Source organism: Cebus imitator, unplaced genomic scaffold, assembly GCF_001604975.1.
Source record: "Cebus imitator isolate Cc_AM_T3 unplaced genomic scaffold, Cebus_imitator-1.0 Scaffold280, whole genome shotgun sequence".
Taxonomy (NCBI): Eukaryota; Metazoa; Chordata; class Mammalia; order Primates; family Cebidae; genus Cebus; species Cebus imitator.
The window spans coordinates 2,385,649-2,400,243 of NW_016107595.1; the positions used below are offsets into that span (position 1 = coordinate 2,385,649).

General features: G+C 65.0%; 2 protein-coding genes across 6 annotated transcripts in view; one reads left to right on the forward strand and one right to left on the reverse strand.

Annotated features, from left to right (window-relative positions):
* SSBP4 (single stranded DNA binding protein 4) overlaps nucleotides 1-11,665 on the forward strand; it is a 15,094-nt gene extending 3,429 nt beyond the window's left edge. Inside the window, exons 2-18 of one of the 5 annotated variants that reach the window (XM_017501298.1) lie at nucleotides 4,631-4,703; nucleotides 5,030-5,091; nucleotides 5,179-5,263; nucleotides 8,026-8,112; nucleotides 8,491-8,556; nucleotides 8,782-8,841; nucleotides 8,929-8,998; nucleotides 9,135-9,205; nucleotides 9,281-9,348; nucleotides 9,686-9,731; nucleotides 9,827-9,862; nucleotides 9,957-10,011; nucleotides 10,107-10,177; nucleotides 10,269-10,347; nucleotides 10,681-10,709; nucleotides 10,809-11,032; nucleotides 11,319-11,665. In XM_017501298.1, coding sequence (XP_017356787.1) covers nucleotides 4,631-4,703; nucleotides 5,030-5,091; nucleotides 5,179-5,263; nucleotides 8,026-8,112; nucleotides 8,491-8,556; nucleotides 8,782-8,841; nucleotides 8,929-8,998; nucleotides 9,135-9,205; nucleotides 9,281-9,348; nucleotides 9,686-9,731; nucleotides 9,827-9,862; nucleotides 9,957-10,011; nucleotides 10,107-10,177; nucleotides 10,269-10,347; nucleotides 10,681-10,709; nucleotides 10,809-11,018 — 1,168 coding nt within the window. In that variant the 3' untranslated portion in view covers nucleotides 11,019-11,032; nucleotides 11,319-11,665. The remainder of the gene's footprint in view (nucleotides 1-4,630; nucleotides 4,704-5,029; nucleotides 5,092-5,178; nucleotides 5,264-8,025; nucleotides 8,113-8,490; nucleotides 8,557-8,781; nucleotides 8,842-8,928; nucleotides 8,999-9,134; nucleotides 9,206-9,280; nucleotides 9,349-9,685; nucleotides 9,732-9,826; nucleotides 9,863-9,956; nucleotides 10,012-10,106; nucleotides 10,178-10,268; nucleotides 10,348-10,680; nucleotides 10,710-10,808; nucleotides 11,033-11,318) is intronic. The other 4 variants (XM_017501301.2, XM_017501299.1, XM_017501300.2 and 1 more) reach the window with 4 other exon arrangements.
* ISYNA1 (inositol-3-phosphate synthase 1) overlaps nucleotides 11,488-14,595 on the reverse strand; it is a 4,690-nt gene continuing 1,582 nt past the window's right edge. The window contains exons 4-11 of the mRNA XM_017501297.2: nucleotides 14,187-14,319; nucleotides 13,896-14,089; nucleotides 13,422-13,571; nucleotides 13,124-13,339; nucleotides 12,849-13,013; nucleotides 12,655-12,768; nucleotides 12,363-12,580; nucleotides 11,488-12,214 (exon numbers count right to left, since the gene is read on the reverse strand). Of these exons, the coding sequence (XP_017356786.1) occupies nucleotides 12,010-12,214; nucleotides 12,363-12,580; nucleotides 12,655-12,768; nucleotides 12,849-13,013; nucleotides 13,124-13,339; nucleotides 13,422-13,571; nucleotides 13,896-14,089; nucleotides 14,187-14,319 (1,395 nt within the window). The 3' untranslated portion in view covers nucleotides 11,488-12,009. The remainder of the gene's footprint in view (nucleotides 12,215-12,362; nucleotides 12,581-12,654; nucleotides 12,769-12,848; nucleotides 13,014-13,123; nucleotides 13,340-13,421; nucleotides 13,572-13,895; nucleotides 14,090-14,186; nucleotides 14,320-14,595) is intronic.

Below are 14,595 nucleotides of genomic sequence, written 5' to 3' on the forward strand. Positions count from 1 at the left end.
AAAAAAAAAAAAAAAAAAAAAGAGGTCTTGCCTTCTCTTCCCTCTCTCTCTGGCCCCAATCCTCAGCCCCTTCTGGCCTCCCTTGGAGCCTGCCAGCCTCCCTGTCTCACGCTAGGTCTTGGCCCGCTTGCTACAGAAAGCGACCGAGCACCTGGTGAGTGCCTGCCCTCGGGGGCTTGCAGCAGATGGTGGTGACCGTGGAGTGTGGGGGCGGCAGAGTGGGCCGAGGGAGGCTAGGGTCTGAGTGGACCACTCGCAAGAAGACGGGGCTGTGTATACCCTCCAGCACTCCAGTGCAGCCAGGCAGGTTGAGAAGGGGTGTATGAATGACGGCCATGGTTGGCGTCTCCTGGCAGCTTGTGGGTTTCTCCCGGCTTGATTTTGAGCCAGCATGTGGATGCAGTGGCTTGTTCATCAACCTAGCAGGTAAGCCAGGGATGGGATTCACGACTGGACGTGGTCATTTTAGCCCCTGTGAGGGGACAAGTGTGGCGGGCGGTAAAGAGAGGCACCGCCCTGCCGAGAAGCTGCCGAAGGCCTGGACTTTAGGGTTGGCGGAGGGGAGGGACAGCGAGGGTTGGAGGGTCCCTTTGGGGGCAGCAGTGAGACCTGGTGACATGACACGGTGACACAAAGCTGTGAGTGGCAGGCATCTCCCGCCCCAGCAGCTTCTGTGTCCAGGAGGGCACTGGGCAGGGAGCACCAGTGCGGCCATTCTCGGTAATTACGGTGACGCGCATCAGTATGGCGGTGGCTGTGCTACATTTCAGGCCACCAGGTGCTAGCACCCCGTCCTGTCTCTGCTTCCCTGCAGCTCCATGCTCCCTCAGGTCCAGGCACCTCATGTCCTCCAGGTCTCGGGTTCCTTGGCAGGGAGGCTGCTTGCTGCTCTGCCGGTGCCTCCCCATGTTTCTTTCTGGCCACCTGCCGGTGTGGCACAGGGAACCCTCGTAGGCAGGCCCTGAGAGGTTGTGCCACCCCGGAGCAGGTGGCTGGTGGGAGGCAGGGGGCACAGGTGATTTGTATCCAGAGCCCTTTCCCATAACTGAGCTCAGGGCCCCAACCAGTGGTGCCCCCAGACCTGGTCCCCAAAGCAGTCCTCTGGGAGGGGAGGACCTTGTATGTCTCCCAATTCCCTGGCTGAACAGCCAGGCTTCCAAACATTTTACCCAAAACAATCACAACCCACAGTTCTTCCCTGAGACTGAATCCTGTTTAAAATAAAAGGACCGGACGGGTGAAGAGGCTCCCGCCTGTAATCCCAGCACTTTGGGAGGCCGAGGCGGGCAGATCACAAGGTCAGGAGTTCGAGACTATCCTGGCCAATACGTTGAAATGCCATCTCTACTAAAAATGCAAAAATTAGCTGGGCGTGGTGGCGGATGCCTGTAATCCCAGCTATTTGGGAGGCTGAGGCAGGAGAATCGCTTGAACTCAGAAGTTGCAGTGAGCCAAGATCTGGCCCCTGCACTCCAGCTTGGGCGACAGAGTGAGACCCCATCTCAAAAAAAATAAAAAAATAAAAGGACCACTGTGGAAGGGAAATCCGCAAAATCGAAAACTCCAGCCTCCCTTCACGCCCAGATCAATTCCCAAATCCTCGGTGTGGACACAGTAGCTGCCGGCCTTCCTCAGTGCTCACCCGTGACTCGGCTGGTCCTCCTGGCATCCCAGGAGGGGGTCCCGGGTGGTTTGTTAATTCACTGTGGTGACGGGGTCCTGGATGCCCAGCTCCGTTCTAAGGGTGTTGCAGGGAGCAGACTCCAAGTCCCCGTCCCACCTCCAGCCACATTCCAGCGGGGGCCGCAGGCGGAGACTCAGATGGGGAGAGACGGAGCAGGTGGGGGCTTCCAGGTGACAGGGAAGCCCCTGGTAGGTGACATTGGAGTCTCTGGGCGGAAGTGCCCCAGGCAGGGGAACAGTGCGCAGAGGCCCTGGGGCGGCAGGGCAGCCATTGTGGTGGGGGGCGCACAGGAGGGTTTGAACAAACAGCGTGGGGGTGTGGGGGAGCAGCGCCTGGAGGGGACTGTCATAATCCAGGTGGAGACAGTGGGTGGCCTGGCCCAGGTGTGCAGTGGAGGTGGGGAGAGGGGCCCGAATCAGGAGAGAGACTTCCTTCCGTGTTTTCTTCTCATTAATTCAGTAAACGCAGTGATGTTTGGGGACAGCTGGGTGGGTGTCATGCAGGTGCACGCCCGTGCGCGGCCAGCAGAGGCTCCTTGGACGAGATGTGTGTGTGTGTGCCCATCTCCCTGATGGCCTCTGGGCAGGGAGAGGGGAGGATGGGGAAGGGCTGGGGGCTCCAGTGTTGAGGCTGGGTCTATAGCTGCCAAGTGGACAGTGGATCCCTAGTTTGGGGAAGGTCGGGCCACAGCACCCTCTGGGCAACCCCTACCTGAAGGCGTCATCCAAATAGGATGGGTGACCACCCAGGGAGAGGAGAGGACAGAGTGGGGAGCCGGCGGGGCTGGAGGCAGGAGGACAGCAAGAGGGGGTGGTGAGGCCAGGGTGGGCTCTGGGGTCCTGGGCTAGGTGCTGATGGGGACAGTCGGGGAAGGGGTGACGAAGGAAGGCAGGTATAGCTGTTGGCCACCGCCTCCTTCCGGAGCCCCCCTAGGCCTCCTAGACAGCCGGCCCCTGGGCGTGGGGTGCCCAAACACAGCTTTAGCAGGACTTCCGCTGCCCTCGCCCTCCTGGGGTGGCTCACCAGCGTTCCCAAAACTCCGTCTTACCCCACTCTGGCCTTTTGTGCCCCCTGCTCTGACCCCCAAGTGGCCAGGGTGGGAAATGGCTGGCCCCACTCAGCCCCTCTTCTGCACCTGGTGGGTGGGTCTGCCCACCCTGGCCTTGTGTGCTCCCCTTCACGGATGGACGCAGGCCTGTCAGCTGCTGGCACAGGGGAAAGCTCAGAAGCCTCTAGATGGGCCGGGGTACCATAGAAGTAGGCTGGACAGGTGGCCCTGCAGGCTGTGGGACCGGGCAGTGGAGGAAGGCACCGGGGTGGGAGACTGGAGGGCTATGGGGACAGGATCTAGCAGGGCGTGGACCGGGGGGCTGTCTCCGAGAGTGGTGTGATGATGCCAGGTGACCACTGGGCACTGTGTGTCCTGCCCCCTCCCTGCCTCATGTGGTGCAGTGTGAGCCTGGCGTGCCCCGCCCTGGGCCGCCTGCTCCACCCCGTCGCCCTTCTGTAGCCTCAGCGCCTTCCAGGGGCCCACACAGCTCACCTCGACTCGTGTTGCCTGTCTCTGTGTCTCCCTTCAAGAACGTGGCCTCCAGGACGGGCGCCGGGTGTGTGCACCGCACAAAGGGCTCTCCATGATGCTGGAGGAATGAATGAAGTTAATGAATGAAGGAGGGGAGGCAGGCTGAGATCTGGGGCAAGGGCACCGCCCATGGGGGCGGGAAGTCCCCCCACCCTGTCCCCTAGGGGCTGGGGCAGGAACAGGAGGGCTGGAAGTCTGAAAGGGACTTGGGGGGCCTGATGGGTGGTGGGTGCTGGGATGGGAGCAGCCTGGCTGGGAGGGAGTAGAGTGTGAGTCAAAGGAAGGTTATTTTAGGATGGGGCCGGCAGCCAGGGAGGGCGGCACAGCTGAGCTGGAGGCGGCTGGAAGGGCCCCCAGGCCTGCCTGCCTCTCGCCTCTAGGGCTCAGCCTCAGGCCCGCCCTCCGGAACCCTGTCTTGAATCCAAGACACCCCCAAGCCCCGAGCAGGCCCTCATGGGTCCCTGGCTGTGCAGTACAAGGACTCGGAGGGGCTCTGATGGGGGCGCCCCAGATCCAGGGAGGTCCAGAAAGGCTGGTGCCACAGGACTGGGCAATGCTTTGGATGGGGGGGGTTGTCCTCTGCTTCCTGGTGTGGCAGCCGGACTGGAGCCGGCAGACCGTCCAGCCTTCCCCTGTGACCTGCAGAGGGCTGTGCTGGAGCCGCCTGGCTGGGCAAGGGTGGCCCAGGTCGGAGCTCTTGGGGTGGGCAGTGGCTGAGGGGGTGAGTCCAGGGGTCCCTGGAAGCTGGGGACTCACACAGAACCCTGTGTACGTTTGGGCAGGGTGGCAGATTTGGCACTGTGGGCCCTACCTCCCCTGGCCCCCACCTCCATTCCCTGGACACTGCCCCAGTTGGAGACAGTCTGCTGGAAGAATTGAGGCCACCACAGTGGATGGGCAGCCACCTCAAGGAAGAGATGGGTCCAGGGACGGGAGGGGGCTGCGGGGGGGAGCCCTTCCTTCCCTCCTGAGCCAGCGAGGCTGGGGATGAGTTGGGGTGGCCCTCAGCAAAGGACACGGCCCAGGGTGCCCACTATTCGTCCCTACCCTGCACACACTCAGGAGTGACACTCCTCTATGGAGACCTCCCAGGCACTGAGGCCTCTGGAGGCATGGCGTTGGCAGGACAGGGCCAGGATTTGGTCCCCGAGGGCGCACTGAAGGGAACCGAATTCGGCCTGGAGTTGGGGGTCAGGGATGCCTGGGAGGAGCCCGAAGGATGTTGATGGATGAGTACAAGTTGTCTCTGCTGAGCAGCTGCTGGGGAGAGTACTTTCCACCCGCCCTCCCGAGAGGTGGAAGGGCTTTAGGGTGAGGCCTTGCCTTAGAGAGCCTGAGCCCCCCGGGCCACCTCGCCCCCGCAGGTTGGCGCTGTACGTCTACGAGTACCTGCTGCACATCGGTGCCCAGAAGTCAGCCCAGACCTTCCTATCTGAGGTAAGCTGCTGCCTCCAGCCCGGCCCTCCCTCCCTGCCCACACACAGCAGTCCTCCTCCATTTCCACTGGGACCCTGGGGATGGGCCCTCATCGCCCCTCCGAAGGCTCTGGGAACTGAGGGCTGGGTGGGGTCCAGCCCTGGGCTGGCATCCAGGCATCTGGTCCGCATGCCCAGCAGGGACCTGCTGCACATCCTGGGGCCCTCCACCCACCCAGTTACCCTCCCCTCCCCACTCTCTCCCTGCCCAGATGTTCTGGGCACCCTGCCACATGGTGGGGCAGGGTCAGATAGGGCCAGCCCCTCACCTCCTTCCTCTTCCTGCAGATCCGATGGGAGAAGAACATCACGCTGGGGGAGCCCCCCGGGTTCCTGCACTCCTGGTGGTGGTGCGTGCAGGGCTGCTGTGGGTGGGCCATGGAAGGGGGCTGGGGGCGGGGGCGTGTGGAGTGAACGTCCTCCCCTGCCACCCACAGCGTCTTCTGGGACCTGTACTGCGCAGCGCCCGACCGGAGAGAGGCCTGCGAGCACTCAGGCGAGGCCAAGGCCTTCCAGGACTATGTGAGTCCCCACCCCAGGGGCTCAGCTCCGGCGGGGTAGGCAGGATGGGGGGCTGCACAGCCAGAGGAGGTCTGGGGGTGGGGGCAGCTTGGGGTTGACAGAGCTGCAGCTGTCACTCAGGCTCTTGGCCACTTCTGGGGTCCCTCCACCCTCCCCTTGGTCCAGGGTCACTCACAGAGTAAGGGAAAGCTTTTTCCACTGCACTGCGGTCCCCTCAGCCCCCCCACCCTCCTCAGGGCACTGGGGAGTGCCATCTCCCTGCCCTCACGTGAGCTTGTGTGGAGATGCGGAAAGCTCACTGCCTTCACCCTCCTCCGCCGCGTGTGCTTTGGGGGGTCACCGCTGCTCCACCGAGATAGGAGCCAGATGGGGGTGCCTGATGGACCAGGCACTGGGACACTTCCTGACCTTGCCGGGTGCCTGGAGCTGCCCACTCTACCTTTCTGCTGTCATTTTCCCTCCGGGTTGGAAAACATCAGAGGCTGATGTTTGGAGTGGAGGCTGCCCGGCTACAGAGGGGATGGCGGCCTCCTGTTGTCATGGGGCAGCAGATGGCAGCCCTTCCCTTCATCCTCTGCGCTGGGCCACCTGGCCCCCTCTGTTGGGTCTGAGGGGGAGGTGCCGGCTCTGTCGGCGGGCGTCTGGAGGGCACCAGTCCTGCCCACACCCTGCCCACTGTGCGAGGGAGCGCAGGCCTCAGCAAGGCAGAGGCGGCCCTAGGGGCGGGAGGGGTGGGTTGCCCGTGTTTCTGAAGATGCCTCCTGCAGGCGATATGGGAGCCGGGCATGCCGAAGCCCTCCTGGTGTCACTGCTGTTCACCCCCATGGTGCCCCACTGCTCTTGTGTGGTCCCCTTGTCCCAGTCACACTGGATCTGGGGCCCCAGGGGTGTCTGGAGCTGTGGGCTTGGGCGACTCTCCCCCCATGCCTGCCGCCTGGGTCTAGCAGCCTTTCTGGGCACCCCCGCTGGGCCAGGAGGCGGAGCTGGCAAGTCAGCGTGAACGCGCTTCCCAGGCGCGCGGCGGTTACCATGGCAACGCAGGCGCGGAGCAGAGACCGCAGGGCCCAGGGTGGAGGCCCCGCAAGCCCTGGGGTGACCAAATCCCCGTGGGCACCTGTCCTGCCGGGCTACCCCTCTACTGCTCTCGCTCTAACTGGGGGCGCCTGGCCAGCTGACCCCGCACGGAGGCGGCCCCTTCCTCTCACCTTCCGAGGTGGGGCTCTGTCTGCCTCTCCCCGGCTCCAGGCCGACCTTGGCTTCTCCAGGAAACACTGAAGCGCCCAGCCCATCGCCATGGCAACGCAGGCCGGGCCGTCTCCTCTTCAGGGATGATTGACGTAGGGGGTCTGGCCCAGGCCAACCGCCGGGGAGGGCTCACTGCCCGGGATTAACTCCTCGGGGCCTAGAGTTGGGAAGCCGCGGGGCGCAGGGGCAGGGAGGCTGCACTGGAGCCTCCCCGACCAGGAAACGCTTAGGCGTCTGCTGTGGCCCGAGAGGGGACTGCCCTCCCTGCGGGGTGGACAGACACAGGGCTCAGAAGCGTCCCTTCCCCACCCTCCGGGAGTGGACCAGAGGGGCCACCTGGGAGCGCAGCTGCTCCAGGCCATTGTGTTGGCGAGCGGCGGCGGGGTGGGGGCCAGAGCCCAGAGGGGACCTGGCAGTTTTGAACTGAGAAAGTGGCACAGGAGTGGGCACGAGGGCTTTTGAAGGATTTGTTCTGGGCCTTAGGAGTGCTCTCTGTCGCGGTGTGCTTGGGACCTCTCGCCTCCACCCCCTTCCCCATTTTAGGGCCCTGGAGGGAGGCTTGAAGCTGATCTCAGAGAAGGGGCAGGAAGGGGCCAGCCCGCTGCCCCACACAGGCAGGGAGGATTTCTCCAGGGGCCCTGCTCCAGCCAGGGGGCCCCTTGCAGCAACACCTGAGGGCAGGAAACGCTGAGACTTGCAGGCAGAGTGCCCGCCTCTCTTGAACCCACGTGGCTGCAGTTCATGCCACAAACACCAGAGTGTGCCTGTGTTCTGGCTTGGGCCAACCCCGGAGAGCCTATCCCCTTCCTCTTGGGATTCGGGGCCTGGCCTGGACCATACAGACCCAGGCCAGGAGAGAAGTCCTTGCCCCCTGTCCCCACGTGTCCTCTGCCCTCATAGACTGAGCCTCCCTCCCCACCTCGTCTCCCCCAGAGCACACAGGTCTAGGACTGGGAGCCAGCCAGAGTGGCCTGTCAGCCTGTCCCAGGCCAGGTCTGGGCTGCACCAGAGTCTGGCAGATAGGAGGCCCCCGCTGTAGCACCCTGTCTTCTGCCCTTCTCCATCTGTGGAGAGGCTGGGAGTCAGGGATCCCACCCCAGAATCCTGCGCTTCTCCCCGATCCTGGAGGCGTGGCGAGGCGGGCCCGGGGTCCGCAGCTGCTCTAAGGAAGAGCCTTCAGGCGAGCTCCTCTTGAAACTGCTGTAGATCTGTGTGTGTATTTGGGGTGTCCCGGGTAGAGCTGGGAGCCAGCTGAGCTGCCCTGCCCTGCTGGCCAGGATGACACAGGGCCAGTTGGGATGGGTCTGGAGGAGGGGGCAGTCCTGTGCGAGATGAGAGCTGCTCTGGGTCCAGGGTCTTCAGATCCTCAGGCCGACAACCCCAGTGCGCACTGTCCAAGGCCAGCTCCCTGTCTCATGGGGCCCGCCACCTGCAGAGAAGAGGGGGCACACCCCAGGCCTAATAGGAAGTGTCCAAGTGTCCTGACCTGGCCCTCTCGGTTTCCCGCACCCCTACAGAGCGCTGCAGCCCCCAGCCCTGTGATGGGGAGCATGGCCCCAGGTGACGCAATGGCTGCAGGCCCCATGGCGGCAGGCTTCTTCCAGGTATGGCCAGGGCTGGAGTCCCCTGGCCTCCAACTCTGGGTGGGGGTCCCATGTGGGCAGACTTCATGAGGCCAGCAGGCTGGAGTTGGGTGGGAGGGTCCTCTGTGCGGCAGGTGTGCCCGGCTGAAGGGCCCAAGTATAGTGGAGGGTGAGCATCTGTGCGATTGGCCTGTACATGAGTAGGCACAGGGTGCTTGGGGATGCTGTGGCCACAGTGGTCCTGGTGACCGCTGATGCCCGAGTCTTGCCCTCAAGCCTTCCCACAGGGTCCCTGTCCCATCGGCTGGCCCACCTCTCCACCTCTGTGGAGCCTCTCCCTCCTCTGCCAGACCCAGCAGGGCCTCGCTTCCCGCAACCCACCCAGTTCTGTCCTCCTAGGGCCCCCCCGGCTCCCAGCCGCCCCCCTACAATCCCAACGCCCCCACGATGGGGCCTCACGGTCAGGTAAGGAGCTGTGGCGCCTGCCCCGCACACACAAATCCCCACCCCCAGCGCCACCCCCTCCTGCCCCCATGGCATGGTGCCCTGGCCGGCGCCAGCTGGCTGGGCTTTGCTGGCTGGTTCTGGAGGAGGGGTCTCCCCAGGCCGGGGGCCCCGGTACAGCAGAAACAGTGTAGCTTTAGGGGTAGAGGGTGGGGGAAGCTGCTGATCCCCACCCACCTCTTCCAGCCCTTCATGTCACCGCGCTTCCCAGGGGGCCCCCGGCCCACCCTGCGGATGCCGAGTCAGGTGAGAAAGGGATGAGGGGAGGCGGGGGCAGGAGCTGGGCCGGGGAAGGAGCACCCCACACTCAGCGCTGCCGCACCCCCTCCGCAGCCTCCCGCGGGCCTCCCTGGCTCCCAGCCCCTCCTCCCTGGCACCATGGAGCCCTCCCCACGAGCCCAGGGTGAGTAGGGAAGCTCTGCCCCCTGTCCGCCCATTAGTCAGAATTCCAGTTCTAGGCGCTCCAACCTTGCTGCCTCCCAGCTGTCCACACTGGGGAGTGGTCCAGGTCCAAGCCCCTTCCCTCTGCCCCACCCCAGGGCATCCGAGCATGGGCGGCCCAATGCAGAGGGTGACACCTCCTCGGGGCATGGCCAGCGTCGGGCCCCAGGTAAGAGGGAGCCCTGGTGGGTGGGGCCCTCAGACTGTCCCCGGTCTGCCCCTCACCGCCCCTTTGCCTCCCCAGAGCTACGGAGGTGGCATGCGGCCCCCACCCAACTCCCTTGCCGGCCCAGGCCTGCCTGCCATGAACATGTAAGGCCCCCGGGACCCCAGGAGTGTGCAGCTCGCAGGCTACCACCAGCTTCATGGCTGGGTCAGCTGGGATGGGCCCTGAACCCTCAGGACAGCCTTGGATATTGTTTATTTCATGGCCACTGTTGAGTGGGGAAACAGGACTAAGGTAGCAAGAGTTCCCCAGGGCCAGTGATGGGCTGGGATCAGAACCTGAAAGCTCATGCTGGCCACGTTAGCAACGTCTGCTGCTCTGCGGCCTGCCTGGGGACACAGTGGAGCAGGGTGTGGGGGATGTGGGGGTGGTGGTCATTCATGTGGACTAGCCCCAGGGTCTGTCACCCACGGTCTCTTCCAGGGGCCCAGGAGTTCGAGGCCCGTGGGCCAGCCCCAGTGGAAACTCGGTGAGTCTAAGGCTAGGTGGGCTGGAATGGGGTGGGGTGGGAGGGGCACTGGGTCAGCTGCCTGGCCGACTGCTCACAGCTGCCCCTGTCCCCAGATCCCCTACTCCTCCTCATCCCCCGGCAGCTACACGGTGAGTCTGAGCAAGGATGTGTCACCCGGGCAGGGGCTGCGGGATGGCAGATGAGGGGCCATCTCTCACAGTCCTTGTCTCCCTCTGTGTGCAGGGACCCCCAGGAGGAGGTGGGCCCCCTGGAACACCCATCATGCCTAGCCCTGGAGGTACAGCCTAGACAGGGGTGGGGTGTGCTAGGGTGGGTGTGCTTGGGGGGAACCCCTCACACTCAGCACCCTTCCTGTTCCCTGGTCTCCCCCAGATTCCACCAATTCCAGCGAGAACATGTACACCATCATGAACCCCATTGGGCAGGGCGCCAGCAGGGCTAATGTGAGTGGGGGCTTTTGGGGGTGCTTCTTGAGGCGGTGACCCCACTCGGAGGATGGGTGGCCCGAGTCCCACACTATCCCCATGCCTGCAGTTCCCCATCGGCCCTGGCCCGGAGGGCCCCATGGCCGCCATGAGTGCGATGGAGCCACACCACGTGAATGGATCCCTGGGTGAGTGGAATTCCCTGCTCCCGCCCAGGCTGCTTCCGGCCCGGGCCCACGCGCCCCTGGCTGCCTCCCCCCACCGCCAGCCTGTCTGGTGGAGGCATCGGGTGGCGCCCTGAGCCCCCCAGGGGGGCCGCTCAGTGATGGGGGCTGACCCGAGCTGGGGGGATCCGGCCACCAAACCAGGGGATGCACTGACCCAATCCTCCACCTGGCCTCAGTTCTGGGGTTTCTTGCGGGGTGCGGCGGCGGGGGGAGGCTCCCAAGGGTCGTTGGACCTTGGAGGCCGGGGGGGCCTGGCACCGGCATGTCTGAGCTGGTGTCCGTGTCGGTTCGCAGGCTCGGGCGATATGGACGGGTTGCCGAAGGTAAGGGGGCCGCACTCCTGCTAGGGGTGGGTTGCGGGGGGGCCCCGCAGGGGTGGGGGGCGGGGCAGGGAGTTCTGCGCTGACGGCGGCCGCCCCCAGAGCTCCCCCGGCGCCGTGGCCGGCCTGAACAAGGCCCCAGGCACCCCGCGGGACGACGGCGAGATGGCGGCCGCCGGGACCTTCCTGCACCCGTTCCCGAGCGAAAGCGTAAGCGACTGCGTCGACTCTCCCCCCGCGGCGGCGTCGGGCCGGAGGGGCCTGGCGGGCAGGCCCCGGCGGGGCGGCCGGGGGGCCAGAGCAAGACCGTGACCGCGGCGGGCCAGGTGGGGGGGCGGCCGCGGCATCCTTACCCTCCTCCCAACCTCTCTCCATCCCCCACCACCTCCCGCTCCTGTTTCACCATCCAGATCCCCTCCGTTCCCACCCCGGGACCCGCGCCCAAGGGCAGCCTCCCCACGCATTGCCCCTCCCCCATTGCCTCCTGTCCCCGCCCTGTGTCTGCCCAAGACCCAGCCCTACCCTGTCCCCACATTGTCCCCTGGGGGCGGGTCCCAGCCTCTTCCGGAGCTAAGCCCGGCCCCTGCGCGCTGCCCCCTCCTCTCTCCGCAGTACTCGCCAGGGATGACCATGAGCGTGTGATGGGGCGGCAGCCCCGGGCCTCTGCGGGCCTAGGCTTCTGCCCAGCGCCCCTGCTCAGGGCGAGGGGCTGAGGTCACACCTCGGGCACCTGGACTCCTGGCCAATCAAGGCTTACCCAGCTGGGAGGCCCCACATGAAAGACTTTTATCATTTTATTAAAAACGCAAGGACCTCAGAGACGTTCTTTTCTGTATGGACCCTTCCTGCCATTTGTATTTTGTTCCAGAAAGAAGGGCTCTTTGGGGGGGGTCCCCTCTCCCCAGGACGTCAGGGGGTGGGCCCCATCAATAAATGGAACCTGGTTTTGGTTTTTGGTAGCGTGTCTGATTCCCTCTTTGGTCTTCGACCACCACGCTGTCCACCTTGTGGTCTTGTTTCCCACCCCACCCCCCATCTAGCCCCACATTCGACTGAGGCTGTGGGTTCTGGGCTCTCCCTGGGAGTTGGGGTGGCAACCATGGGCAGAAGGATTGGGACGGGAAGCTGGGCGCTCAGAGTTGGGGAAGTAGAGGAAGGCAGAGCCAGGTGCCAGGCCCCAAGAACCCCAGGTGGAAGGACAGCTGAGAGTGGCAGCGGCTTTATTGTCTTTGGGGCAGCCTGGAAAGGTGGGGTCCTGGGGGACAGCGGGGAGGAAGGGCTGGGAAGCTGTGTGACAGGGGCCTCAGGTGGTGGGCATCTGGGGTTCCTCCACTTGTGGGTGCCCATTGGCATCACCGGTGCAGCCGTTGGTGGAAGCAGGTACCGGTCCTTTCTTTGACACAGGGCAGGTGGCAGCCAGGGGTCCAACTTGCTTGAGGCTGGGCCCTGGGCGCTCCATCTTGTGCTCCAGGAGCATGTGGTTCTGTGGCGGGAGCCCCACGCAGGCCCTGGAGAGGCCACACAGCTCAGCAGAGCCAGACACCGGATGGGGAGAAGGGGGGGGTGTCCCTGCCGCCTACAGCCCTTCAGGCCCTATGCATAGCTCAGCCAAGGGGTAACTGGACCCCGGGCGGGAACCTGGAGGCTGGGGCACACCTGAGGATGTTCTCGATGCAGCTGCGCTGGCGGAAAAGCGCATTGATCACCGGGCTGCCCGGCGGCACCAGCGGCGCCTTGAAGAGGAAGCTGAGCAGGGACAGCACAGGGTGGAAGGTCTGCGGCTCGGGGTCGGCGTCAGTGCAGAAGCTCACGCGCTGGCACAGCTCGGTCAGCAGCGCCAGGTCTAGCATGATGGGTGCGGCCAGCAGGGAGTCCTGTGGGGTGGGCGGGTCAGGAGGTGGAGGAGGGTGGCCAAGCCCCGCCTCCCACAGCCCGGGAAGTGGCGCACCTCGCACGTGTTGTGCAGCACCAGTGTGTTGGTCCCGCCCAGCATTAGCTCCGACGTATACTCATCCAGCGCGCGCTTGCTGTCGCCCACGTACGGCACGTACTTGATGACCACCTGGGGTGCAGCAGGAGTTTGCCCGGGTCCCTGCCACCCCCCTTTGGGCAGCCCCGCACCCATGCCCGCGCCCCACGCACGCAGTGGTCGGGCTCCTCGCCGGGCGTGTAGAGCACGGGGTTGCTCTGCACCATGTCGTCCACTACGTTGCTCTTGGACACCTCCTTAGAGCGGAACTGCAACGGTGCCGACAGGTTCTGCCCGTCGTTGTTGCCCAGGTGGTTGTAACTCACGATGGACATGGTCTGTGAGTACAAGTGACGCCCCGGCAGCTGCAGGCCCTGCGGCCCCACAGGCCAAGTGCTCGCAGCCCAGGCCCTCTTCCTGCACTCGGGAGCCCCCTTGGCCCACGCACCTTGAGGCCAGAGCTGATGAGGAAGTCCACGAGCACAGACTTGACTTTGGTCTGGCCAGACTTGAAGTCATCTCCGCCCACGAAAACCCGGCGCTGACACGCGAGCTCAAGAGCTCCGGGCACCAGGGTGTTCTGCGGGGACCCATTGAGGAAGGCACAGCCCTCCAGGATGCTGGCGACGGCGAAGAGTGTGGAGGGAGACACCTCCAGGCCAAGCTGTGGGCAAGGTGGGCAGTCAGCACTGAACTTGTGTTTGAGCTGGCCCTGCCTGACCCGCTCCACCCGGGCGTGCACCCACCTCAATGGTGCGCAGCAGGTTCTCGGCCGTGTCGTTGAGGCCTGGAACCACCTCACAGAAGCGCTCTGTGTTGGCCGTCCACAGCACGATGACTTTATCCAGCCCCGCGCTAGACCGGAAGTCTCGGATGTCCTTGCGGATCTGCTCCAGCTGTGGGGAGGACGGAGAGGGTGTCGGGAGGACGGAGAGGGTGTGGGGAGGACGGGGAGGGTGTGGGGAGGACGGGGAGGGTGTGGGGAGGACGGGGAGGGTGTGGGGAGGACGGAGAGGGTGTGGGGAGGACGGAGAGGGTGTGGGGAGGACGGTGAGGGTGTGGGGAGGTTGGTTGTACATGCCCTTGGGCTCACAGAACCTGGGGCCATTCAGTTCCCAGGCTGTGAAGCAGGGCCTGGACTCATGGGGTGAGGCAAAAATGGGGAACCAAGTAGCAAAGAACAGGTGGCAGGAAGCAAGGAATGCGGAATGGGACAGGACCTGCTGCGCGCGCGAGCCCGGAATGAGATTGTCCGCGCGCGTGCTCTGGTTGGCCGCGATGAACTCGGGGATGTAGACGGAAGGCCGAGGCCGAAGGGCTTCCATGTGCGCCCACAGTTGCTCCTGCAGCTCCCAATCCAGCACCTTCGCGCGCCGCATCGCCTCGGCGAGGTTCAGCGACGAGATGTCCCAGCCTGGGGGGAACCCTCACACTCGGCCCTGCCCAGGTCCTGGGCCCCTCCAGCCCCCATCTCCCATCCCGCCCCTCCCCCAGCCCAGGGCTCCGCCCACCATCAAACACGAGGTCGTTGGGCGCCACCATGGGCAGCAGTGCACTGAAGGGCATAAACACCTCCTGGCCCTCGGCGTCCAAGCCCAGGCTCACGGTGCCCACCTGAGTCAGCGAGCCGTAGTAGTTGGCCTCCTGGGGGGCAGCAGACAAGGCGGGGTGACGAGAGGGCGTGGTGAACGCACCGCGACCCGGCCTGGGCCCCGCCTAGACTCGTAAGTCCCATCCCGCTTTCGGGCATTTTCAGTTCCGGGCTCTCAGCCAGGACGGAAGCCGCTGCCCCCAAGCCCCTCCCCCGAGACCTCCGGCACCTTAAGCTCCGCCCCTGTAAGACTCCCAAGGAGCCCCGAGTACCTCGCGAAACCCCTCCCCGGTGTCCGCCCGCAGCCAGGCCCCGCCCCCTGCAAGCCC